General features: G+C 41.0%; 1 protein-coding gene across 3 annotated transcripts in view; it reads left to right on the plus strand.

Annotated features, from left to right (window-relative positions):
* Positions 1-27,618, plus strand: part of lsamp (limbic system associated membrane protein) — an 883,637-nt gene that overhangs the window by 789,049 nt on the left and 66,970 nt on the right. For all 3 annotated transcript variants that reach the window (XM_061216950.1, XM_061216949.1, XM_061216951.1), the window contains one exon: positions 4,167-4,292. In XM_061216950.1, coding sequence (XP_061072934.1) covers positions 4,167-4,292 — 126 coding nt within the window. The remainder of the gene's footprint in view (positions 1-4,166; positions 4,293-27,618) is intronic.

Below are 27,618 nucleotides of genomic sequence, written 5' to 3' on the forward strand. Positions count from 1 at the left end.
ACTCCCCTACTTCAGAAATGTCCCATATCACGGAAGCTAGTTCTGAAACGTCCCTTTCAGCTTGCCTTTAAGTATTTGGGGTCATTGTCCTCCTGCAGGATGAACTGCTATCCAATTAGTTTTGCGGAATTTTGTTGGTTCAGAGCTGATAAGCTTTTTCAGTCCTCTTCAGAATTCATCCTGCTGCTGCCAACAGCAGTCCCATCATCAATGAAGACAAGTGAGCCAGGTCCAGTGGCATCCATGCATGTCCAAGCCACCATGTTTCACAGATGGGAGGTCATTTGGTTCATGAGCAGTTCCTTTTCTTTCTCCACACTTTCCTCTATCCATCACTTTGGTGCAGGTTAATACTCGTTGAATTACTTTGTTCCAGAACTTACCATTTTCTTACCGTTTTCTGTTCTATTTTTTAGCAAATCCGAACCTGGCCATTTGTTTCTTGAGGCTTACCAACGTTTTGCATCTTGCGGTGAACCCTCTGAGGTGTAGGTGTTGTCTTTTCTTTATTCAAATCCAGTGTGCTGGAGTACAGTGCCAAAACAGTACGTATGCATTTAACCATATTTACACCTGTTAGCCAGTGCTCTCCAAGAAATATGTTTGATAGAATAGTTCAGAGAATGTGTCTGTAAGACTCCCTCCATAAGAGGGGCATATATAATCTGCTTTCTGCTGTTGTCACTGCTGTGCATCTGTGGATTTGGAACTGCAGGCCCGAGATATGGAAAATCAATTTGCAATTGTGTTTAGCTGGTAATAAGCCAAATTCATAATTTTCTGGACATTCATATTCCTCGATAGTTCTGCTCACTTCCTATTAAATCTAGCAATCCACATCCTCACAGGAAAGCCGCTTTCTAGGTTAAATGCAAATTCAAAACGGCAGAATTATTATTATTTTTTTACTAAGCTTAATATTTTGTCAGTAATGTTGTTAATGAGATGGCTGTTGTGTTTTCACTGTGACCGATTTGCTGTGAACTGCAGCACAGAAGCTTAGTCTGTGCTTATTATTCATTGGACTGACTGTGCATGTGTGGTCTATAATGTAATCCAGTGGGAATAATGCACTGCAGGCATTATCCTGTTGAGCTGTTTTGCTGAGCTTGCCAGCAAGTTATTTTTTTGGTTCCAGCAATGTTACCAGACCCTTAAAATAATATATAGGTGTATATATATTTTTTTATTCTGGTGTGTACATTCGTTCAGGTATACTCTTCAAACCACCATGATTTTAGCATTACATAATGTATTATTCTATGCAGATACATTTTGTGTGGATTTGTGTCCTTGTGTTTGTGTGCATTGTATGTATAATGAGGTTAGGGAAAGGAAGGTGTTGTTTTTGTTTCAAATATCAAAGTGGTGGAAAATGTTGTTGAATTTAATTTATGCAGCAGCTTGACTTTATTGTTTGAATAATTATCACAACTTTAAGGTTATAAAGGAGAGGGGCCATTTTTACTACCTTGGTAACTATATCCAAGGTAACCAAGAACAAGGCTTTGTTCCAATTTGTGTCTGCCAGCATGTTTGTATAATTACATTAAGACACAGCTGCGGATTACTGAGTCTTAACACAAGCAGCCGCGCCACACTGTGCTAAAATGTTTTTTTCAGCTGTCCTCAGTTTGTGAGTTCTTCCCGCTCACCCATTTCTGCATGATTATCTTTAAATATCAGTCTCAGTCGAATCTCATTTCGTATGATTGTGAGGTTATGCAATGTGCATTGTTCCATATTTCATAGGGGTGCTTTCGCAGTGGAGAGGATCCACACCAAGCTCAATTATTCACTCTCGCTCATGTTACTGCGAGTTAAACACGCGGGTTTCCTCAACGGAACCCTCTGAGCACCCAGCTCCTGTCACGTGCAATGTGAAGGGCTCTGTCACAGGGATGAACATATGCGTCCCCTCCATCTAGTGGTGCGCAGAAGCTACAGGAGTTCAGCAGTGCCTGGCTGATTATGGCCAGGGTACTCGCCTTTCCTCTGCGTGTTTTCTCACCTCCTCCAGCTGAGGGTTTCTACAGCGGAGCAGAGAGGCCCAGCGTAGATTTTCCATCCTCCACCACTTTTCGGTCCTGGTGCGCAGACATCTTTTAGTTCCGGTTAGTGGAGTGGCAGCCCCGTCTCCCTTTAGCCAGACACGCACGGTGGAGCAGGGAGGCTGGGGAGAATAACGCCCAAAACCCTTCCTCAGGGAACTGTCTTGTCACCCCACTGTGATCCTCCTTTTTCCACTCGTCTAAAGGCTGATTAAAATATCCCCACTCTGCTGGGCAGCCGCCGTTCGGCCTAATGTTTACTTTCCGCGATGACACAAGCTACTTGGAGCTCCTGGTTGTCATGGCAGTAACGGTTAGATGAGAAAATAAAACGAGGCTAGCAAGCTGCCCCTACATTTTGAATCAATTTATTTCCTAAGTAAGCCCCAGACACGCGAGGGGGGAGCGGTTCTAAAGGGGTCAGGGGTCTGAGATGAAAGAGGAGTGAAGCACAAACACACGGCAAAAGGCTCCTGAAAAAAGAATCTTTCCCCTTCCTCACACAAAATCAAGACCAGAGCCCAGAAGAGATAAGAGTTCCAGATGTAAAAAAAAGAAGAAGTTTCCTTTCTCTGCCTCGTCCTTTCTCATCACCCTTATCGTCTCATACATTTTTTCTTTTTTACTTATGATTTATCTACCTTGTAAAATATCTTTGTGTGCTATCATTTTGGGAGTTATTGGTCGATAAAACAACCATGGTGTCAGCCGCTTTGTGAAAAATAAAAGAAACACTTTTTTTTGCAAACATTTATATGATTTTCAAGGTGTCCAACTGAAATGCATGACTCACATATTGCATGTCATCCATCCAGATGTGTTTTACAAATGGAATATATGAATCATTTCTCCCTGTTTATTTACTGGCATTTAGATTAATTACTCCTGCTCTGAAATGCTAAACCATAAAGTTGTGCATCTTCTGGGATTTATGTGGTCTGTTTATTTTGGTCAGGCATCTTGTTTGTTTGCTTGTGATATAAATCAGAACCAAAGTGGTGTGTGGTTATTAAGAGTTGGGTTGCAGTGGCCAGGAGTGATGGGAACCATGTATGTGCGCAAACACTGCTCTAAACATGACATGCAGTATGTATCACGCAGGTAGGTTTATAACCAGAGAGCTTAACTGAGAACCTGGTGATCTCGGGACTGAACCGGTCCAGTCCTGCTTAGCCTCAGTATTAACCAAGCCCAGCCCTGATTAGCCTCAGTATTCAACCAGCCCAGCCCTGATCAGCCTCAGTATTAACCAAGCCCAACCCTGATCAGCCTCAGCATTAACCAAGCCCAGCCCAGATCAACTTCAGTACTAACCAAGCCCAGCCCTGATTAGCCTCAGCACACACCATCCCAACCCTGCTGTGCTTCAGACTTACCAAGCCCAGCCCTGTCAGCCTCAGTATTAACCAAGCTCAGCCCTGATCAGCCTCAGTATTGAACAAGCCCAGCCCTGATCAGCTTCAGTACTGACCAACCCCAGCCCTGATCAGCCTCAGTATTAAACAAGTCCAGCCCTGATCAGCCTCAGTATTAACCAAGCCCAGCCCTGATCAGCTTCAGTACTGACCAACCCCAGCCCTGATCAGCTTCAGTACTGACCAACCCCAGCCCTGATCAGCCTCAGTATTAAACCAGCCCCGCCCTGATCAGCTTCAGTACTGACCAACCCCAGCCCTGATCAGCCTCAGTATTAAACCAGCCCAGCCCTGATCAGCTTCAGTACTGACCAAGCACACAGTTTTGAGTAATTTATTTGTGTTGGTGTTTTTAAGAGTGTCTGGTTCATGTTGTCATTCGAAGCACACTGTCAGTGTTTTTTCTTTTTTTCGTGTGTGTTTTTTTAACCATGATTTTAATATGGAAGGTATGGAGGATTACCAGCTTGCATGTGTAATTCAATTTACATGGAATAAGCTAGACTTGATATCCTGCAAGGTGACAGTATCACATAGCATTGCATGACAATAACCATCAAGAAACCTCAGAGAAAAGATAACTTATTCAGTTCTGTCACCCTTGTGTTTCTTATGTGTCGCTTTTGTAATGTCAGCATGACATTTTTCCGGGCTACTTTATTTGACCGATAATAACAGATGATCTCATTCTCTGTTCCAGTTCCCGCAAATATTTACAAAGTTTCAGAAGACATCACTGTCAACGAGGGTAGCAACGTGACATTGAGTTGTCTGGCCAATGGGAGGCCGGATCCATCCATCACTTGGAGACTGCTCAATCCGTCAGGTAAGAGTCACTGACCACCCCCTGCTTTCAGCCCTTCGCAGGGTAGTGCATTTTTCCAGGTACACGTACATCACTTCTGACCGTGCCATGACTGCTTTTATATTTGACCCTATTCCTTACACTCTGAAAGACCCCGGAGATTAGATGTCTATTTTAAGACTTGTAGAACCATTACTGGCAACAAATCTAATGCTCTCCATTCATGATCAGATGTTTTTTTTTTTTTAAATCTGCCTCAAGGTTGTTGTTTGGGTTCAAGGTCTCTATGGGTGCTTTTTCTGCTTTTGTGGTTGCTCTACGATTCATTTCTCATGAAGGTTGCCTTTAACCCTTATAGGATCTTCGTTTTTTTGTTACACAGGGGGTCCTGCCGGGTCTAGTGGACCCATAGCATTTTGGGGCTTTTAATTCAACACAATCAAACCTTTTTTTGTTAAAATACTCAGCTAATGTTTACTTCATCCCAATTGCAAGTAATATAAACAACACATATGTTAAATTTGTTCCCTTTACCTTCGTTAAATCACATTTATGAACTGAAATGGCACTCGTTTTTGTTTATTTTTTTAATCAAAGTGTAACAAAATAAGAAATGAATCACAAAACAGGCTTTACTGGAATATAATCAACAAAAGTACAAATGAGGCAAGTTTTTCTAAAACTATAATGTATTATTTCTTTGAATTTCATTAGAAATTTAACCTACTCAGGCCAGGTTACACATAACACCTGTCTGCCCCATTGAACATAACACATACACATAACACCCATTAGCCCCATTGAATACAGCCATTTTTATCCCAGCCTATTCCACACATGAGGGCCACAGTTTCACTGTATGTGTATTGTATATGTACTTCTTGCACTGGGTGTTTTCCTGTCCATCTTGGGGCCACACACTTCACAGCGCTTCTTTGTATTGCTGCCGGCCAAAATCTAGAACAATGAAAAGATAGATCTTTACTAACACTCCTCTTTCAGAGAAAAAATTATTATTTTACTGCAACAGCATCAAACACTTACCTCAGATGATGCAGATGATGAGGATGTGGCACAATCACCTTCCTCCTGAATCCTCCTTACAATGGCATGAAAAGGTCAAAAGTAGAGTTGATGTCTTGTACATGAGTGACTGCCATGCGTGTAGGTCCTGGTATCATCCAAATCACATTGGCAGCCATGCGTGGGGGTTTATTTCTTGAGCAGGAAGACCATTCAATTTTGCCATTTTTTGACATCCATATGTTGTCATTTGCAAGCTGTTGACGGGCTGGTCCTGAGGCGCGCTTGCGTTTCGGAGCTTTCTGACAGGCTGGTCTTATGGCTGGCTGTTCATGGGCTGGTCTTATGGCTGGCTGTTCATGGGCTGGTCTCATGGCTGGCTGCTCACGGGCTGGTCCTGGGGCTGGCTGCTTGCGGGCTGGTCCTGGCTGCTCGCTGGATGGTCCTGGGGCTGGCTGCTCACAGGCTGTTCCTGGCTGATCACATAGTCCTGGTTGCTGAAGGGCTGGTCCTGAGGCTGTTTTACGCTTCAGAGCTGGTTGATGCTCATCCTCCTCTTCAGACTCAGTGTCAGACTCTGAATTTTCAGAAATGTGATCCTCACATTCTGAAACTTCTTCCCCTGCATCACCATCAAAATCCTCTGTCTCTTCCAATATCAACTGTAAGGCAGTCTGAACAGAGAATCGCTTTGCCATCTTGATCAGTTGTGGTATGGAACCACACTGACAGAGGTATTTATAGGGACTGGTCCCCAAGATTGGTTCCCGCAAGCTAGAGGGTGAAATGTGTGGGAATATGGGTGCAGATAGTGTTGGGTGCTCCAATTTTGCAACAATGTTGCGACCTTGTGCGGGAACAGTGGGTGCACACTGTGGGTGCTCACACCAAGGGCCCATTCACTTGCTTTACTCTCGTCCTCTCCTTCTCCTTCTCCTTCTCTCTCTCTCTCTCTCTCTCTCTCTCTTTCACACACACACACACACACACACACACACACACACACACACACACAGGCCCAGAGAGGAGGAAGGGAAAATGCACAGGACCTATGATTTCCACACTTTCACTAGCCCCGGGTCCAGTGGACCCGAAGACCCTGTATGTAATATAAATTTATTGGGGCGGTATACAGGGGGGGGTCATTGAAAATATTTTTTGATTCATGTTCCTCAAAGAAAATGAGCCAAGGCCAATGAATCTTAGTTCGAAAAAATAATTATTTGTATCATTTTTCTGAAGCTAAAAACTGAAAACGGGTCCCACAGACCCGAAGACCTTATAAGGGTTAAGCTGTGGAAGATGAGGTTTTCTTATGGACCATGAAGGGGTAGCTAATTAAGTGTGTTGTTGTCACTGAGCTTGGTATGTTCAGTACATCCTTGCTGTCTCAGTATTGTAGTATTGTTGCAGTGCTGCTGTTGTACAGATGCGCACTTGTGTCTACAATACATGCTTGAAGTTATATCATATTGAGTCTTATTTGAACATGCGTAATAGCATTTTTACATATCCTCCTAAGACCTGGCATTTTTGTCCCCTGTAGGGGACATGAGTCACTGGATGTTATCTCAAGAACCAAATATTCAGCTATGCTGAAACCCACACTGCAAGGGACATTCAATAAAAATGTTTTTCCTTGCAACATTTTGTTTTTGTCATCCAATACACAATTTTTTATAATACTTTTTTACTGCGAGGTCTTAGGAAGATATATTATTGGTGCATTTTCCTGTGTGTGTGCATGTGTGTATGTGTGAGAAGGAGTGAAATCTGTTTTGAAAACACTGCTAGGATTTGCATTTGTATATCAGCTTGAATTTGTATGCAAATCTCAGTCGCTATCAGCTTCCTGGTACATTGTTTTGGTGTGTTCATTGCCAGCAAAGCCGGGCTATCTTTTGAGAGTGTGAAAGCGCATTAGTATCTCAGTATTTAGCTTTTATTTCTGCCAGCAGGAGGGCAGGGCTTTGCAATTGAAAGTAAATACAGTATAATGCATGTATGGAAGAGGGTTCCGTTTATCTCTGCCCCTTTAGAGATTCCATGAGAAAATTGAAAAATGAAATTCCATTGTGCAGAATGTGTCGGCTGGTCCATGTATGGAAGCCAGGTCTCAGCCCGTGGATGAATCCGCCCTTATGGCCAGGGATTTGGTTCCCCACCAGTGCTCTTTTATGTGCTGTGATCCCAGCTCTATCTGCGTTCCCCTGGCAATAAAGCATGAAAGATGCATAAGGGCAGTGGACTGTCTCTCTTTTAGGAAAACAAGGCAGCTTTTTTAGCTTCTGCGTGCACATGTAGCAAATCCAGCATAAATTACAAGGATACAATGCTATTCATTAAAAAATCTTTTGTCATTCATTAATACGTTCAGTGTAATCAGGCTTTTATTTGGCCATCCACTCAATCCTGCCACTTCACGTCTTCTTTTTCTATCCCTATTTTTATTTTTATTTATTTTTAAATTTCAAGGGAACATAATTGCAGGCTCCTAGAGAATCCATTGGCCTGTTGAGCAAATATGTGTCACAGACAGCTTGTGTAACCCTAATATTTGTCCACCAGGACTAGTCACCAGAGCCAGTGACTGATCTTAGTATTCTGTCAGAATTCTCTGCCGTTTGCAGTCAAACTCTGGCTGAAGGAAATCAATACCAAGCAGGAGATTCATAACCTTTACTTAGCTTGATTTCCCTCTTCTTCTGTGTGCTATTACACTCGTCTGTGGAAATTTGCATCGCCTCCATCAGCAACAGGTGCCCTGCATTAACCTGCCAGGTTCTGTGCTCGTACATGAGACAATTATGCATTCATATTCACCCAGCACCCCCGTTTCAGCTTGCCTGGAAGCCATTACAGAGATCAGAAGCAGATTAAACCCTCTTCCCTCTGAGGGTGTGTGTGGCAGATGTCGTCCCTCCTTCCCTCAGTCACCTGGCCTTGTGTGCGGGGTACCCTCAGCCCAGTCACACAGGGCTTCTCAACCTTTCAGCACCAAGGCCCTCCATGTCCAGCACCCTTTCAGTTACAGGCCTGCGCACCATGATTTTACATTTTATAAATGATTCAGAAAGCTCACACTTTACAATAAGGCTCACAAATTGGCATTTACTAATGTAGCTGATAACATGATTTATTGATATACATTGATTAAGGATGAGAGTCTTAAGCTTTTCATTGGTTAATGCATTTGTTAACAACTAACTAACGCAAGATATGTATATTTATACATTATTGATATTTATACATTCTCCAACCGTAGAATTAACTTAGTTACAGTAAACCATTAACAAATACATTTACTTTTTAATTACAATATAACGAATGTATGTAGTTGTTAACATTAATTAATGATGTACAAATGCAGTGATAAAGCTGTACAGATTAACTTCTGAGTAGGAGTTAGTTAACAACTACTTTAGTTCAAGCCAATTCATGGAACCATATTGAAAAGTGACCGTGTTTAATATTAATGACTGTGCTAGGTCATGTCATTTAAGATTTGACAATTTCTGGCTATAATTCAGTGTGAGGAAATCTGATGGAATTGAACACTCCTAGCAGCGTATCAGACGATTAAGGGCAAGCTGTTTGGATTCATATTATTCATTAAAGTCATGCGGGTTTGACTGAGAATGTGTGACAGGATGAAAAGGGTTTTTAGTTTCCTTCAATTTCACCCAGCTGCGTGGCACCATTGGACACTGAGAGGCCATTCCACTTTTTTCTGGGGACTGCATTTGTAAGCTCTCTCTCTCTCTCTTTGTTTGCATGTTTGCACATGGCACACAAGCATAAACATTCAGATCTGTATCCGCGATCTGCATCTGACCTCTGGCTGAACACCAAAAGTGCCACAGGATTATGGTCCTCTCATGTTGAGTTGTGGGTACACCTACAGCAACACGGACTGATGCTGGTATGTTTGGACCCACACACAAACACACTCATGCACATACACACACACGCACACACACACTGCTTATCATCTGCTTAGATCTGCCTACATATTAAAGTGGTGCAAGTGGCAAAAGCCATAAATTATTGTCTGTGTGTCTAACTGTCATTGGCTTTGAATAGTATGCTATGCTAAATCTATGCACAGATGGCAAAGAGTGATGGAGAGTATATTATATAGAAAATGCAGGAGCCATATGAACGGTACTACATGGATTTTGGTGTCTGATAAGAATACAGTTTCTTCCAGTGCTACACTATATGTGCCACATATAAATTTCCATATATGGCTTTTCATTGTGTTCTTGCAAGGGCGATTCAATATTTATCCTACAATAACTATATATGCAATACTACAGTTTGAAACAATGTTTCGGACCACAGTATTATCATATGCCGTAAGTGCTAAACTCCAAAAATCCAAATTTGTGTAGCTTGGCTTAGTAACAATTGCTGCTTGAAATTTTAAACAATGTATCCAGCAAGATGTCCACTTACGTATATCTTGATAAACAAGACCCTGACGCTGAATAAGGCTAAACAACTAAAACAGAAGAATCTTTTTTTACCACCAGTTCAGTATTAGATATATTGAGTATTTGTGTCAGCACATAAATGGCTTTTGAACACGTTTAATGCATTTAGAGGGCAGCTGTTGTGTTTCCCTTTTAGGTAATCACAGCTTTTTTCCCTTAAAGCCAGTTTCCACTTCATCAAGGACATGGTGGCTTGTCAACAGCTAGTCTGCTGTTATCATATTAGCCTAGGATACTGCAAAAAGTTAGGTGGAAAATGTTATGCTTCTCACATATAAAGAGGAAAGTTCTCACCCATCTTGTGAAAGAGTACAGTTATATTCCACACAAATTAAGCTTAATGGCCACACGCTTCCTGTGAACAGAGAAACACTTCTTATTTGGAAGTATTATGAATGATAAAGAACGATAGTGCTTGTTTGGAATGAGTCTCGAAACTGTCATAATGGGCGGTCTGAGGTTTTTCAACACTGATCTGCAATCTCTTTCCTCCACAATTATAAATTCTATTTTCTAAAACTTCAGAAAAACTGGGCCATATCTGCCCCAGTGGAGGGGGCAGATAGAGCCTTTTCCTAAACTTTATTTTGTTTGTAGATCTTTCATTTTAGTCTTACTTTGATAAAAATAAATTCAGCTACCTGAATAGATTGGATGGTGTTTGATTAAGAAAATGGATTGTCTGTCATGCATGGTCTGTAACTATATTTTATATGAGAATGATATAGAATACATATGAGATTCTTTCGTTGGAAATTAAACTAGAGCTTTATTAAACTGTGTCTTTTAATAAAAGCAATTGCATGAAAGAATTGGACCCCTATCGCAGAATTATGAATCTTTTTTCAGGGGCGGTGATTCATATTGTTTGTTAAATGCTCCGCTTTTTGACAAATGGGACTTGTCAGCTTTGTTTCTACCCTGGGTGCGATTCACTAGGCTGCACAAAGTAGTCTAATAACGGATAAGCTTCTCTCTGTTCAGTGTGCTATTGTTGGAGAAATTAGTATTCTTATAGAGAGAGAACAGCCTGCTCTATACTCAGCTAAGGGAATGTATTATCCATTATGCTGACAGGGTGTGGGTCATGTTCTCAGTAACACAGTGAAAGTTAAAAATAAAGCTTTTTCCATCTCTATTTTACCTTGATAAATGTAACATGTTTTAAACCTTATTTTCTTCTTATTGCTAATATGCCAATCGTATCCTTTCGGAACTAAACTTTATCAGATGCTGACTTTGCATATTTCCAACGTTATTCATAAACTGTTAGATTCTATGTATAGAAATAAATGTAGCAAATTAGTATTTTCTCTGTATAGTGAAGGTTAGAATGCATTCTCACTCATGGTGTGAATTGTCCTAATCGCAATCACTGATACCGGTGCGTTGTACTAATAGATGTCTGTCGTCAAAAGACAAGCATTTCAATTCCTGGAAAGAGAGGAGGAAGGGAATTTTGGACATCCTGCCTGTTGCCTTCAAATGCCCAGAAAGTCAGCTGATTTGAAATCATTTCAGCCCTCAGAATTCTGCATTGACTCATTCTCCCTGCTGGTCACATTAGTTACATTGTCCCCGGCAGTCACATTGGCTTCATTGTCCCCCACAGATTGCTGCATTTTACCGGGACGTAGCCTCACCCCTGGTTTCTGCTGGTTTCTGCCCTCCATATTGGCAGGCAGCTGATGTGAACTCATTTTGCGGCGACCACAATGCCGTAGTTTGCGAAAAGTGTCAGCCGAAGCCCAGAAAAAAAGAGGCTATTTTGTGATTATCGATCTCATGATTACCAGCTGTGCACTGTCATCGGCTTTTAGACCTTTGGAACTCTCAGCACTGTTAGCCGGAATGCCTCTGTGTGAAATTACCGACTAGTTTTTCTTTTCTTTTTTTTCTTTTTTTTTTTTCAAAAAAATTTCTAAACAGGTTATTTCACAGTGCATTTTTTATACATTTGAAATCATAATATAAACCTTACTGCACCAGCTGCCGAATGCCAGGCATCTAATTTTTCATGATTGGCTCCATGAATCAGAGCGATGATGCCTCCATGTAAATAATCTGGAGAAAGCCAGTGAGACCAGGACAGGTGGTTTCCACCTTTGGGCAAGTGTCTTCTTAGCTGCAGTGAGACCAGGAAAATCCTACTAGTTTTAAGTGCACCATTCTACTGCACTGTGGTAGGGCAGAGCCCTGCTGTGCTCTAGTGAAGCTGTCTCGCAGACATTATTTCCAAAGACTGAGCTGCATTAGGAGCGTTTAGGAATAAATGAGTGAGATTGCACACTAAATTCTCGTGATTGATTGTTAGCTTATTACAGAGGATAAATTCTGATGCATGTGCTTTAGCTCTTATTAGACTCTGGAGGAAATCCACAAAAGGATTGTGATGCTTTAGGGCCTGCTAAACTGTTCCAGTAGCAAGAAAAATTATGTGTGATTCACAAAGCACCCGCAGTGGGTAGAAAGCACGTGCAACTACACAGGAAACAATGACACAGTGCAATTTCTGGATCATGCATATTTAAAATGTGTTACCTACATACATTTCAGTTCCAAAATTACTCATTTCTATCAAAACGGGGCTCAATACAGTGCACAGATTCACAAAACATGAGCTGAGAACTAGAAGGTTCTGCCTTCTTGAACATATATAGTTTTTTTTTTAAAGAAAGTGAGTTACTATAGTTTTATATTTGATGGTATAGTATTTCATAAACTTTCTGTCTGTGGATATCTTGCAGTTCATGCATTCTTTTCTTTTTTTTAAGTTCTCCTTTTCTCTGAAAGCATATACATATTTTCAAGACTTCTTGTATTCATAAAACCAAGTAAGTGGTCTTTGAGCACCCATTGTTTCAGATCTGACTATAACTGTAAAACAAAAGCTTTTATACTGAATTATTCAGCACATTTCGCAGCAGTGACTCCACAGATAAATTGAGTGTGTGTCAGACCATTCGGTGAGGAGGGGAACGGTGCAGCATGAAAGTTGTATAAAGAGCTGTACCTTCAGGTGTTTTGTGCTTGTTGAGGTACGTGTGAGTGAAGAATATTGATCAGGTCAGTACTGTTACTTTCTACTGCCTTTTTAGAAGGGTGCTCTTTAAATTAAATGGATTACTTAGAGCATGAGTGTCCGATCTCCTCTGAAAAGGGCTTGGGTGAGTGTAGGTTTTTGTTTCATCCCAGCACTAAGACGCCTGATTTAACTTATCAAGGTCCTCATTGAAGACCATGATTATTTAATTTGTTGAATCAGGTGTCATAGTATTGGTCCGAAACGAAAACCTGCACCTGCAGCGGCCCTGTCTTTGAACGCGATGGTACACACCTGACTTACAGTCACCTTGACTGAACAATAGGTCAGACGGTGGTCTCGTATGGATGAGTGTAAAACATGGCTCAGAGAGTTATTAACCACGGGGTGATCAGTAAAGGGCATGGCTGAGCAGCAGGGAGCAGGAGTACATGTTCCCTGTCACTTATCTACAGATCCCAGCTCAGGGAAGGCGGCTGATCCCGCGGATTAAAATTGCACGCTTTCCCGAATTGACCCGAGGTGAAGCTTGTTGTGGAATCGAGCTTGTTGATTTAAGCTCAGGATGATTGGCGTGTGGTCATGGCTCCAGATTCCCCTCTCTCTGTGTCCCCGGCAGTTAACATGACAGGTGGCTGACTCAGGCGTGCGCTCCCTTGCTCTCTCTGCATTGCCATCCCGCTGCTAACGACTGCAGCTGCAGAGCAAAGCATCCTTTTCCATTTTACACTAGTGAGGACCTCCACCCTTCACACACACACACACACACATGTCATGGGCACATTATTAGTACATTATCGGTTCAGCGTGGATACATTATGGGGACAATATGGGCACATTATGGATACATTAACGTTACAGTGTGGGTATATTATGGGCGCAATGTGGGGACATTACGGGTACATTATTGGTACGTTATGGGTACAGTATGGATGCATTTTATGGACAATATGTCTACAGTAAGGGTAAATTGTGGGTAGAGTATGAGCACATTATTGGTACAGTATGGATGCATTATGGGTACATTATGGGCACATTATGGGTACAGTATGGGCTCATTATGGGAATAGTATGGGTACAACATGGGCACATCCCACTTTTTACGCCAATGTTTCAAGTGAGCTATTCTCAAGTGCTTAGTTTGTGATGCATATTTTTTTACATGAGGGATTGAGTTGCTGGTGTTAGTTTGTGGCTATTCTTTCTGTTGATATTTTCTGGTTATTCTCTCTGTTGTTATTTTCTGGTTATTCTCTTACAATGGTTTCCGGGCTCACAGGCATTTTTATAGATTAGGATGTTGGATGGCTGAGTAAGAGATCAGATATTGGGACTGCATAAGGAGTGGAATGTTGGGATCAAGTTGCAATTTAATGATCCTCCTCTTGCGCTAAGGTAGGGTCATGTTACAACTCAAATTAAATTACTGTGTGCATAGTGCCGGTTCCAAATGCATGTGTTGTTGTGATGATGTCAATGTGAGACGAGACCAATAATTTAATTTAAATGTTGACACCCAGCTTTGGATCATTTAAAGTCACGTGTGTGTCAGTCAAATAAATCAGTCAATCATATGTTATGCTTACTGTATGATATGCAACAGATTAAATAATATTAATAATATTAATAATAATAATAATAATAATAATAATAATAATAATAATAATAATAATAATTAATAAATTAATAAATAAAGCACAGAAATTATACCATAAAATCTAAACAAAACCAGTCAAGTTAAAACCATTTAAATTCCCTTAACAAAAGGCTGAACATTCTGGAGCTAACAGGTAGCCAGTTTAATTACTTCATGACATGTTTAATATGTTCATTCATTCTGGGTTTTGTTCAAACCCATGCTGCTGTGTTTTGCATTAGCTGCAGACGACCAATCGTCTTTGAAGAAATGGCATTATAATGATATAGCCTGCTTAAAGTATGCACATTCCTCTGCGTCGGTCTGTGAAATGAAGCTCTGCACTTTAGTACTGTGTTTTAACTGATAAAAGGCTGTCTTCTGCACTTTTCTAACGTGCCTCAAAGTTAGGTCAGGGTCGAGGATTACTCTTAAATTTTGAACTTGCACTTTGCTATTCAGGGACAAAGAGTCAAGATAGCCACCAAGTTTCTCTCTCTGTGCCTTTGCGCCAAGGATTAGAATTTCAGTTTTATCTCTGTTGAGTTGTAAAAAGTTGTGGGGAATCCATAATGTTATACTGTATCTTCAATACAATGGATTAAGGAACTCAGAGGACCCAAGTCATCCGAGAATAAGGAAATATAAATTTAGGTATCATCAGTGCACTGGTGAAAATTAATGTTAAGTCAGGTGATTCTCTTCTTAAAAAAATTGAATCACTTCCCAAAATAAAAGCAACAAAAGGTTGTACCATGTTTCTTTCACAGATTTGCGTTTCCTCAAGCAAAGTGTACAATGTGAGACCATGATGACATATGAATTAACAATGGTACAGTATACATTTAATTTTACATTTTCATTATCTGAGGCTATTTGTGAGTAGCTCTGGTAGGATTCCAACCCTTATTTCATGGGAGCACTTTAGCACTTTGTTAACACTGTGCCACAGGATATTCTGACAGTGGGCAGAGGTCTGCTTGCTAAGGCAATCTCTTTAGCGGAGCCACTTTACTGCTGTTGACAACCTGCAGAGGTATAGCACAGCGCCATTGTTGTTAGCATGACTCAGAATCTAAAAATATAAAACCACCATATCTTAATGCATTTTCCAGCAGCAATTCAAATGCTTTTTCCCCATAAGTTTGGACTGTATGAGTTTGCCAACAAAAGCAGTTAGAAATTTAAGAATGCGGTGGTCTTCACAGCATCTTGCAGGCTTTCCTTCAGTTGGATGATGTGAAGGTGAAATCGGTCTCAATTAACATGCTGTAATCTGTCTCAAATAATAATAAGCTATTATCTTTCTCTTTGAAAGTATCTTATTGCCAAAGTTTAGTGGCAAATATATTTGTGAGTCCTGTGACATATGGAAGGGTGTGGTGGAGCAGAAAGGTTGTGACAGGGACATGAAAGTTGTGACAGGGAGAGTGAGAGTGAGTGGCTCCCATGTTCCTGTAGCCGGTGTGTCCTCTACCATGGAGGGCTGCAGGACCATGGACTCTCAACCACAGCACAGTTACCCATTTACACAGCTGCTCGCATTGCATGAGCAATATACTGTAAAAGCTAGAGAGAGCTTTAAGCTCGCTAATAAAGAAATAGAATTTACCTAATACTGCCGCCATGTGCCCTACTTTTGTTTTTGGAATGGTCCCTTTTTGTTTATGATTTCTCTCAATTTCACTTCCTACTCTCCCCGCACCTCAGGAAGCAGCTGAAAGGGGCAGTAATCCCCCACTCCATGCATGTGACCACCCCCGCACCGTTCCAAAATGTGTCTTTGGTCAGTAACGCGTTCCTGCCAGCATACTCTGCTTTAGTGTTCTGGTACAGGTCATGTAATCCTTCATCAGGGTCACAAATTAACACCTACATTATAATAAGACCAAAGTGGACCAAACCCAGAACCTTGGAAGCACTAAACACTTTGGAGGGGTAGCCTGTGGCCTCGTGGTAAGATCCATACAGCTGTTCAGCAAGCCCCCTAACCTCACCCTGATTAGTCCAATCAACTGTAAGTCGCTTTGGATGAAATCATCTGTAATGTAATGTAAAAACATGATCTTCTGTGGACAAGCCTGCCAGCCAAGCCTTCTGATATCTTTAAAACATTAAGACAAGTTTCAGAATTTTGCAGAACTTATCTTTCGAGTTTCATGGCACTAAAAATGCTCACTGCAGAAATAAGACCTATTAGGAAACTTACTGTTGAGGATTCAGTTCAGTTATGTGTGTATGCTGACCTTGAATAGCTACTGCTATTGTGTTGCCTGCAGTAATGCCGGGGAACAGTGTGAGCTTGTACTTAATCATTTTCACACCCATTCCTTCTGTTTGTTGTTTTAAAAATAGGCATTTAATTGATGGATTGACGGAATAAATCAATTAATCATACTGGAGCACCGGATGTTGATTGTTAAGGCAGTATTTGAAAGTACACTGGCAGCATTTAGTTGAAATGTACTTAAGGTACTTAAAGGGATAATTTAATAAATTGTTATACCCAGGTCCATTGACCTACTCACCATACTCACATTATGTGATAAATTGGGGACATGTTGGGCTCAAGCACCCCTGAGTACATGTAGCTAGCTCACTCTTTATTTGCCATTAGCTTTTTTAGCCAAATAACACTAATAGGGGCTGACATTTGATAAATAGACAGCTCTTTAGAAAAGACACTGTGAATAAGCAAAACCTAAACACTTTATTTGTATCATAAGTATAAATGTGATTGTACATTGTGACTGCTAATACTGCTGGTTGCACAACAGTTGATCATGCTAGCAGTTGCTTGGAAAAGGCCCCTAGCATAATCTTTGCAAAAAAAAAGTTGAGATTTGATGCAGAGTTCCAATTTGTTTGATTCAGGGTTGCGTGTTTGAACCTGAATATGTGGGTGAGAAGCTTATAGAGTTTGAGAGGACAAGGACAAACGCCAGGCAATTCTGAGAAGTGCCACTTAAATGCATCCAGCAACAGTAGCTATATCCGCATCTATTTTTTGTTGATGAGACAAGTGGTCGAATACTATTTATTGGTTTTGATTACGAGATGTGTATTTATGAAAGCAAATTAACATATTAAGTGTATTACTAGTGTAGTTGTTAAATATCTGTCATGGGCAATGATTCCCACCCCCCATTAAATCAGTGTAGTTTGGTTAACAACGCTAACGGCTAACATAGAGTGAGGCCGGAGGACCCAAATTAATCTCATCATTTGGGGTGAGTAGCTCAGTGGACCTGGGACAGATGGGGCATAATTGGTGAGTGCACTGTCCCGGGGGTTGGGGAGGGTTCATTCCTCAGAGATCCACTTCTCATCATTCTCTATGGACCCTGTCGGTTGATCAGGCGCCGACGAGTCTGCCTGTTCAGCTCCATGTCCACACTGTTCGTCCATCTCTGACTGGTGGGCTGTGGTGTGGTGAGACGCAATGCTTGACATTGCACGTTTCGGACGAGCACAGCACACACTCGTCTGCGGTCTCCAGACTTCAGACAGTTGATGGGTGCTGATAAATACATTTGGCATTCTAAAACTGGGAAAAAATGAATGGGATGAAATATAATGTACACAGCAGTTATTTACAAACAGTACCCCTGAATTGTCATCTACAAATAATCATCCCATCAGTTATGTATGTAACTGGATGAACTGTCCCATTCAATCCCATTTCATAAATAAGAAAACTATATAAGAATAATCATAATAAAAGTCATAATAATAGCACTTTTTTGAGCGAGGAGTTTGGAAAAAAATGTCTGACACTGTCATTTAGAATATGCCTGCACATTTTGTTTACCCCTGCCATAACACTTCTGTGAATCTTTCAGGTTTTTATTTTGATTACTTTCCAGTTAGCCACCATTTCAGGAGCTGTCAGGCCTTTGCACCAGATACAATACCGCCTCCCGGCCTTCAGCAGTTCCGTTCGTTTGAATGTTTGCGTAAATTGAGCCTTTCATTTCTGATAAAGGAGGAAGTGGGGTTGGAACACAATGTGACACACTGTGTAGGAAGCCAAGGAATGAAGGGCCTCGTCATTTGCATATAATTTCACCACTGTGATTCTGTTCATCCAGGTCTGATTGAAAAGGTAAACTGCATTTATTCACAATTTTCAAACACAGTTGTTTTTATATGGTGTGAACTGATCCGTTCTCAGGTTGTGGATGCATTGGCAAGAGTGCCTAACAGTTTACAATATAAGTTGTGATTATGAGAAAAGCTATTACATTTGAAAGCCTAATACAAATGCACCTATAAAAATAATTTGCAGATTTCTGAATGCATGATTTGACATAGATTTATTCTTACTCAGTTTTTATAAGGAGATATTATTTTTTGACAGGATGTGAATACACCGTAGATGCCACGTCAAGCCTTATGTCTGTATCACTACCAGCATCACATGTGGCTGAATGCATGAATGAATCACCTGGAGCTCATTAAAGTCTCACATACAGCATAACTCTGCCGTAGCACCCAGGCAACCCGCATTAGGCCTTCTCCAGAGACCACTCCTCTGTCTGTCAAACGTCTGTTTGAGCCTCCGGGGGTGATTTAAGCTCTACGTTAATGTGTGCATCAACGCTGAATAATGCATGGTGATGCAGGAGTTCACAGTTAGTGCAGGAATTCACTCTGTAGCATGTGAAAAGGTAGGCAATTACTGTGGAGCAAACGAATGTTAGACTGTGTTTGTGCTACACGCTGTGAGCACCATATCTGAGTTCTCCTCAGAACATCCAGCACTCTGTAAAAGCCCTTGTTGGTGGAGGGGATGGAAAAAAGGTCTCTGTGATGAACTGGGTGTTGTCTGTGAACAACAAAGCATTTTATGTGATAGATAGAGTGTTCTGTGTGATAAATTGCCATTCACTGTGATAAACAAGGAATTATCTTGGATAGATAGGGTATTATCTGTGATAAACAGGGTGTTGTATGTGATAAATAGGCCATTCTTTGTGAAAACAGGGCGTTTTTCCACAACAAATAGTATGTTTTCTGTGATAAACAGGGTGTTGTCTGTGATAAACCGAGTGTTGTCTGTGAGGAATAAGGGTGTTGTGTGTGAGGAATAGGGTGTTGTTTGTGAGGAACTAACTTTAACTAACCTGGAAATAAGATTCCTGAGGAATAATTGTTCGTTTCTGCACCCAACATTCTCTGTGCATTAGTGAAACAGAACGGGATAGGCTGTGAAATGTTTTATTAACTTCAACCATCAATCATTTTTTCCCTAACATTTTGTGAGCAATAGTCTATTGTCAATTAAAAATCTGCGCTGTAGGCACAAACTGAATTAATAGCATCTTTCTGTAATAGGAAATTCTCCGAGCTAAGCAGAATTAAAGATTAGGAACTACTCTAACAAAGTAAACATGTTTTTATCCTGCACCATGTAATTTGTGAATCACACAGTCTACAAAATGATGAATTACTATCACCCGTTTGAATTCACCTAACAGCAGTGGGCTCATCTGGGATCATTTGAATGATGGCTTTGTCACTGTGTGGATGTAAGTCTCATAAGGTCTGTCCTATGTATCTCTGAAGCCACATGTACATGTACATCCACAAAATGTCCTTGAGATTTTCCGTGGGAATACAGAAGCACAGTGGATACTGACTGCTTGTTTCCATTCCACCTGATGGTGGTGATGCCAGTTAGGGACCACGTCAGTTCTTTCCCTGCTGTTTCTTCTCCCTTTAATGGAGGACCCTTTTTTCAAACAAAGGGCTCATACCAGTATGCCATGTAAGATTCAAGAAACACAACTTACTTCAGACAACTGTCCTAAATGAATATGTAGTATATAAGTATATACGGTACTGTTGGTGGGTTCAGTCAGATAGCCAATGGGATTAACAAGAAATAGGAATGACTGATGCCTGATCGGGTAGACTGCGGTTCCTTTGTTTATGGCAAAACATAACTATATGACAGATCTTTGATTTAAAAAAAGGCGCGAAATAAGCAATGCAGTTGCTGAATCTTGATTTATATTTGATCTACAATGCGTAGTTTAAATATTTGATCCGAGTTCTGTTTGCCAGGCAAGCTGCGCTGAAATGCACTGCAAGGCTCTTGTTTACATGCCTCATGCAACGAGTCCACTCGTAAATGCTGTTCCTACCTAAGGAAAAATTAAAAATTGATCACTCATAAATAACTGGTTTTAAGAGATTTATGAACAAATATGTTTGTATGAGTGGTTCTTGCATGAGGCCTAATGTTTTTTGGTTTAATTTCCAGTTCCATGGCAACAGATGTTATAACTGACAGATATCTGTGTGATAAAGCACTATACAGGTACACAATAGAGACTGATATAAGGTTCTATAACCATCAGGAGCCGATAACCCTGTCGCTCTCTTATGTAGCTCTATTGGATTTGGACATGCAGATATACTGCATTTGTAATGTCAGTTTCTATGGAATTGCTATGTTAGTTGTATGAATTCATAATTTGCCTAATGTTTCTGAAATGATGACGTTATATGCATGCTGGTCTGGGGACATCCTTGGCCAAGTCTGCCACTGTTTCTCACAAAACCCAAGTGGATGCACTAACAGCATGTTTTCTTACTTTTTATGCAATTAATGTCGTTTAATGTAAGGTAATGATGAACATTATTTTATAGCATATTCTATATCAGGAATACAGTAAACAATATTGCATCTGCTGTAGTTTTCGGTAGCATTAAAGCTTTTGAAATATAAACACTTTTGAATTAAAAATTATGGGCTTTGTAGGTAAAGGAAGCTTGTATATTTCATACAGTGTATATGCCAATGTAAACTAGTTTGTTGAATGAAAGAGTTCTTGCAATTTACAATTGTGCGGAACACTTTTGTGTTGATCTTACTGAGTGATATTACTGGGTGAAAACTTTTGTTGAGTTATTCAATGTTAATTAACTGTCTTTTGCACTCGAATAACCTGCAGACATCAGAGTAATTATGCATTTAAGGAGATTGTTTATTTGCATATTTAAAAACAGAAGCTTTTTATGTAGATTTCTTTGCCATGTCATTAGCTCAAAGCCACATAGGAGAGATGTTTCTTTGGATTGTTTTTAGCTTCCCCAGCAGGGTAGCTCAGAGAAAAATCATGGCTGTTTGTATTTCAGATTCAACCAGCTTTTGTTTTGGTGCCTCGGGAAAACATGCCCTGAGCGTTTTATTGCTGGACTGATGGTTCCACTTTTGTGAGAATGAAATCTGCAGGGGTCCGAGTGCGCCCGCCTGCGCCTTTCACACACTCTCTCTCCAGAAATAAGCATCTCCACCAGGCCTCGTTTGAGGAAGACCATCCCAGCTCGGCACGGCCCATTTCTGAGGCTATCGATCGCTGCTCTGCGGTATATCCACAGTGAGAACCCAGTCAATACTGGTGACAGCACCCCCGCCATTTCCTTTAGTTAACTACTTCTTAAGGTAGCCGCGTATTTGTTAAATATTGAGGAAGTCTCTCGCATTGCTCAACTCCACCTACCCAGACCTGGTTTACCAAAGATAGGAGCCACCTTTAGATGGAGACACTGCTGACTACAACTTATAAAAAAACTTCCAGCTTGGCCTCAATCAAAGCTACTTCATGCTGCTCTGGACAGTTCATCACTAAATGCAATATTGGCACAATTGGAGTATTGCCATGGTTGCAGGACTTGTCGAACTCAACCAGTGCATCTGAAGTAAAGCCAGAAGAAAAAAAAGAAAACCTTTTCTTATTGAGAACAATAGTTATTGTGTGTCCTACTATTCAGATGACAATATCAAGTGCATTAGATGATTAGAACCCCATCGGTCTAAGCACTTACAGTGTATGCCATTTTGAAACAGATATCAATAACATTGCATGGCAGTAATACTTTGTATTGTAAGTTTGTAAGTTGCTGCAGGAAGTGGTGTTGGTGGGCCAGTAGGGGGTGATGTTCCCTCCATAGTAATAGTAACTATGCAGATAGTGATAGATTGAAAATAGCCAAAATAGAACAACTTTATTAACACTGTAACGAATCAAGAACTTGTGTCTTGAGCAGATTTGGAAACTAAAATGTGACAAATGTCCAAAAAGTGATACAAAGCATTTAGAGATGAAGGTTTCCTGGTGGCCCGTGTAAACCTCTGTCACTACCTCAATCATTGAAAATTGTGTTTGGTTGTCTGTCATCAAATTAAATATTAACGCTTGTTAAATATTGCTGCTCCAGCCGACTCATCCCTACAAGGCAACCCAACTGTTAAACCCAGCAGGACAAATGCAGCTGATTTGTCTATGGTTCTCTTCTGCTGTCAGACTAGCCCCAGACTACCCCACACAGGTATGGCAGCCGATGCCAGTGGTGTCAGACTCCATTCTGCTGTTTTTTTCCGAGTTTCAGCATTGAAGTGATGAAGGCAAGTCATCAATTGGCCCAAGTGTCGTCGTACCTTATTTCACACCAAAAAAGGAGTGAAACCGATAACAGACACTTGAGACCGTCCAGGACTTTGTGGTTGAAGCCTATTACCTATATCCAGCAAGTAGGCTAATGCTATTTTGAGTGGTAGACCAAATTAATGTTATGTACAGGAAAGGTCTGCATCATGCTGTCATTCCAAACCCATACCGTGACACAGTCTGGAGGAATGGATTCGTCGCCGCTCCCCTCCAGATCCAAATATTAATAGCACTGACAGAAGCTACTGTAGGTAGCAAGCCTTACAGTAACTAGCAGTGCTGGCAGACATCAGCCATGTTGTTACGTGCCAGTAGCTCTGAGTGCTGGAACCAGAACCTGGCAAGACGGACCCCAGTCAAATTAGGAAGTGACACCCCCCTCCGCAACATTGTGAATTATCAGTGGGAATTATGCTGCATTATTTGTGCATACAAACTTCTGCCTTGAACTTGCAGAACAGCAGTTCTCCTGTTTTAAAGAGCTTTGGGTTCCCGAAAAGATCACTGTAACTAAAAGAGCTTTCCACATTCAGTTCACAAGTGGCAATTACTCCACAGGTATCTACTGTATTACTTAATGATTTTTGCAACTGCCTAGATGAAGCTGGGTCTCTGTAGATCTGATGCTTAAGTGTGATTATGAATATCCCTCACCCTGACTGTCACAAGCTTGGGAAAAAATATTATTTTAACCCTTTAAGGCCACCTGGAATGGCACTGGACAAAAAACCAACGTTGATGAAACATTTCTTAGCGTATTTCAGTCCCAAAAGATTTTTGCTGAGCCAACAATAGCATTTCTGCATTATTCAGCAAATGAGAAGCAGAGAAATACGGACCCCAGATGAAGTTCGGAAAGTTTCATTCAAATGCTGAATTTTAAACATTATTATTTAACTGACACCAAGGTAGCTATGCACTAGTGTACCCATTCATCAAAATTATTTCCTTTGATGAAACAAGATGTAGCAATGCAAATATATAGCTGGTCTTCCATTTTTGTGTGTATTTAACTTCAATGAATGGTACAGTGGGTTGCATTGCCGCCTCAAACAAGGAGGTCCTGGGTTCGAATCCCGGTCGGCCGGGGCCTCTCTGTGTGGAGTTTGCATGTTCTCCCCGTGTTTGCGTGGGTTTCCTCTGGGTACTCCGGTTTCCTCCCACTGTCCAAAGACATGCAGTTTAGGCTGATTGGAGAGTCTAAATTACCCGTGGGTATGAGTGTGTGAGTGAATGGTGTGTGTGCCCTGCAATGGACTGGCGACCTGTCCAGGGTGTATTCCTGCCTTCCGCCCAAGGTATGCTGGGATAGGCTCCAGCCCCCCTGCAACCCTGTTCAGGATAAGCGGGTTAAGATAATGGATGGATGGTGTTTATTATTATTATTATTTTATTATTTTATCATTTGAAATGTTTTCCCCAAACGCAGGAAGTAGGGAATTTGTAACTTAAAAGGGAAGAAATTAAACATTGATTCTGTGCGTAAAGATATTTTTTCTTTGTATGCATTGAGGAGACAGTCTTCCAAAGCCAGGCTCCCTGACGCATGATCAGTCCAGAGTCTGCAGTCTGAGACTAACTCTGAATGCAGGATGAAAACATTTTATTATGGTGAAGGAGTGAGTGTTCTCCACTGTCCATTTCAGCTCTTCTGAGGTAAACCTACCTGCTTACACATGTCCTGTCCACTCTCCTCAAACAAATCATGCTGAATGGCAATTCAAACTGAACACAATGGCCACTACCAACATGACATTTACCAGCAGGAAGGAAAAGACTGTGTAATGTTTTATTTACACAGAGCTATTCTCAGATCGCTGCTTCAACTGATGCTCTTTATGTTTTTCATGGCATGATTCCATACTTTTACTGTCATATTATATGTGTCCGTGTTTTTAATGTATAGAAAGTGTCACATTATAAGATGCATATTATTACGCATTTCATTATTATTATATGAAAATATAGGTTGTTTCTGTTAAAAAAAAAAAAAAAAGACAAATAAATTAAGTGAGTAATGTGTTCATGGAATGTAGAGGCATGCAAAAACAAGAACATATGATGATGATGATGATGATGATGATGATGATGATGATGATGATAATGGTGACGTGCTTTGATGATTCAGGCTGCAAACTGTATATGCTTATTTATTATATGCAATTAGCTATCCTTATTATATTCAAAATCAGCTACATTGAGCTCTGGCCTCTTCCATGTTTTATTCTGCCTTTTCTGAAATGATGTCACCAAGTGTAATGTCTTTCTTCTAGTGTAAGAGTTTTTGCAACATTAGCAAAGTTTCATGTTTTTGTGGTGTTGTTGATGTGCCGACTCATATAGACTTAGACTGTGCTGGTGTCAGGGCCGGATAGGCCAACAAGGCCCAGGCCTAGGGCCCAAACTCGGTGGGGGTCCCAAAAATTGGGGGGGAAATGTATAACAAAACACATATGTAAACCATTTCTAAAATACATTTTTAATTATCAATAATTTGTGTCACATTTGCATAAAGGCAGTAAGCAAACAGGAATGAATCATTAGCATTTGTCTGAAAAATAAGGACTCCAAGGAGTAAATTAATCTGTAAAAAGCTGGAACGGGGATCTGGGGACAAACTGGAAGCATGTTACCGATGTGAACATGACATTTTCCCTGATCTTCTCAAAGCAATCGTCTATATGCTTTCAGATGAAAATGCTGGAACTAATCATTGTCTAGTTAAGACAAGCAGAATTAGAGAGTATTGGATAAACATTAACTGTGTCATCAGTGCAGTCCAGTTTTTAGCCTCTCGCCTTCTGTTTTGTGGATATACCAAACAGCTGTTTTCACCAAACAATGGCAACATCAGTACTAGGGCCTTCAACATCACAATCCGACCCTGTCTTGTGTTGGCAGACGAGAATGTAAAAGCAGAATATTCATATCGTTTGAATTGTTTCAATGTTTTTGACTGCATAAATGTAACAGTAGTGACTCTACATGAAAGTGAATTAAAAATAACATGTATAATCAACAGCCTGGGCTCCTGGGAACCAACAAATGATTGACCCTTCTTTATAGTGCAGTTTCCTTAAAAAGTTTTATTTCTCTATTGCAAAAAGCAAAAGAGCAAGTTTTGTGTTTACATTAAAAAAACCCTTCTGAAAATATGAAAGGCAGTGTAGACAAAAGAAAATAAAAGGCGTGGAGCAGTTTCTCTCTGATGTTTTTCTCGTGAAGTTTACCGATACAACTATTTTGCATAAATTAGTATTCAAAAAATAAATGTAACATACCAAACAGTTTGAATGAAGCTCATGAATAATGCATGGCAATGCAAATGAACAGCCAGTTGCCAGCCGCGATAGCGCCGTACTTTGGTTTCTCCTCACCGATGCCTTGTTCTTCGCTGTTTCCAATCAGCTCTCCAGCTCCTGCGAAAAGGTCTCTTCTCTGACGCTCACAGTAATTTCATGACTGAGGAAACATGTAACCTGGAGCGCCGGCCTCGCTGATCTTTCGGCGAGACAGCTTACGAAAGCCAGATTGCTGCAAGGGCCGTTTTCAAACGGGAGAAAATGCAATGCTTCTGCGGGCGTGATGGTGAAAGGTGATAGAATGGGGATTCTCCGGTCTGGAGTGAGCTGAAGACTCTTGCTGATCCTGTCACTGAGGTTGTCTTGAGTGAGGGCGTGACTGAGATGCAGATATTCCTTGCTGTTCATATTGATTATGTTTAAAGGCTGCACTGAGGGGCCTGTGTCAGAGTGTTTCCATGCAGCTACCCTCGGCTTGTCCTGGCACACAGCAGCACGGCAGCGCAGTTACATGCTACGGAAACTAAATACTCACACACACACACACACACACACACACACACACACACACACACACACACATACACACTTATGCAGACACACATGGGAAATCGCTACAGAAATTTGGACAGTAAACACACACAGACACACACACGCACATATGAATATGTGAGTGCACACACACACTCATACACACGGGAAACTGCTGCTGAGATCTGGACAGTAAACACACGTGCGCACACATGTGCACACACACACACAATGGGAAATTGCCATTGAAAACACTGGGGGTTTTCAAGACCAGGCTTTATTCGTTGTTAGATACTATTTGGCTTTTAGGCAAACTAAGCAGTAGGTACACTTAAGGGCAGGAAAAGGCGAGCATTGCTGGGCTGAATGGCCTGTTCTGGCCATTACCTTGTGTTACGTTATCTTATGTTATGTTATTGAAATCTGGACCGTAAACTCACACAGACACACACACTCATGCACATGTAATCGCATGCAAACACATGGGAAATCGCTACTGAAATGTGGACAGTAAGCACACACACACACACACACACACACAATCAAGCACATATGTTATGTGTTCTGGGGGACAGCCTGAGAGTGTGTGCTATACACGTTTCTATATTGGACGTTGGCTCTATTTTTGCTTTGAGGTGTAACAGTGCTTTTGTGTGCCATTCCACTCCTCTTTCTGTGGATCTGGGCCCTGACACCTTTCACATCCCAGGCCCATGTCAGGTGGAATGGTGCGATTGCCTCTAAGCTTCCCTGTACCCCCTATCCAGGGTGCGGAGAGGGTCTCCGTACGCAGTGCATTGAGATTGGATCTGGTATCAGCTCATGTCAGAGCAGACTACCTCAGGGACTGCGGTCAC

This window comes from Conger conger, chromosome 13 (assembly GCF_963514075.1).
Source record: "Conger conger chromosome 13, fConCon1.1, whole genome shotgun sequence".
In the NCBI taxonomy this organism is placed as follows: domain Eukaryota; kingdom Metazoa; phylum Chordata; class Actinopteri; order Anguilliformes; family Congridae; genus Conger; species Conger conger.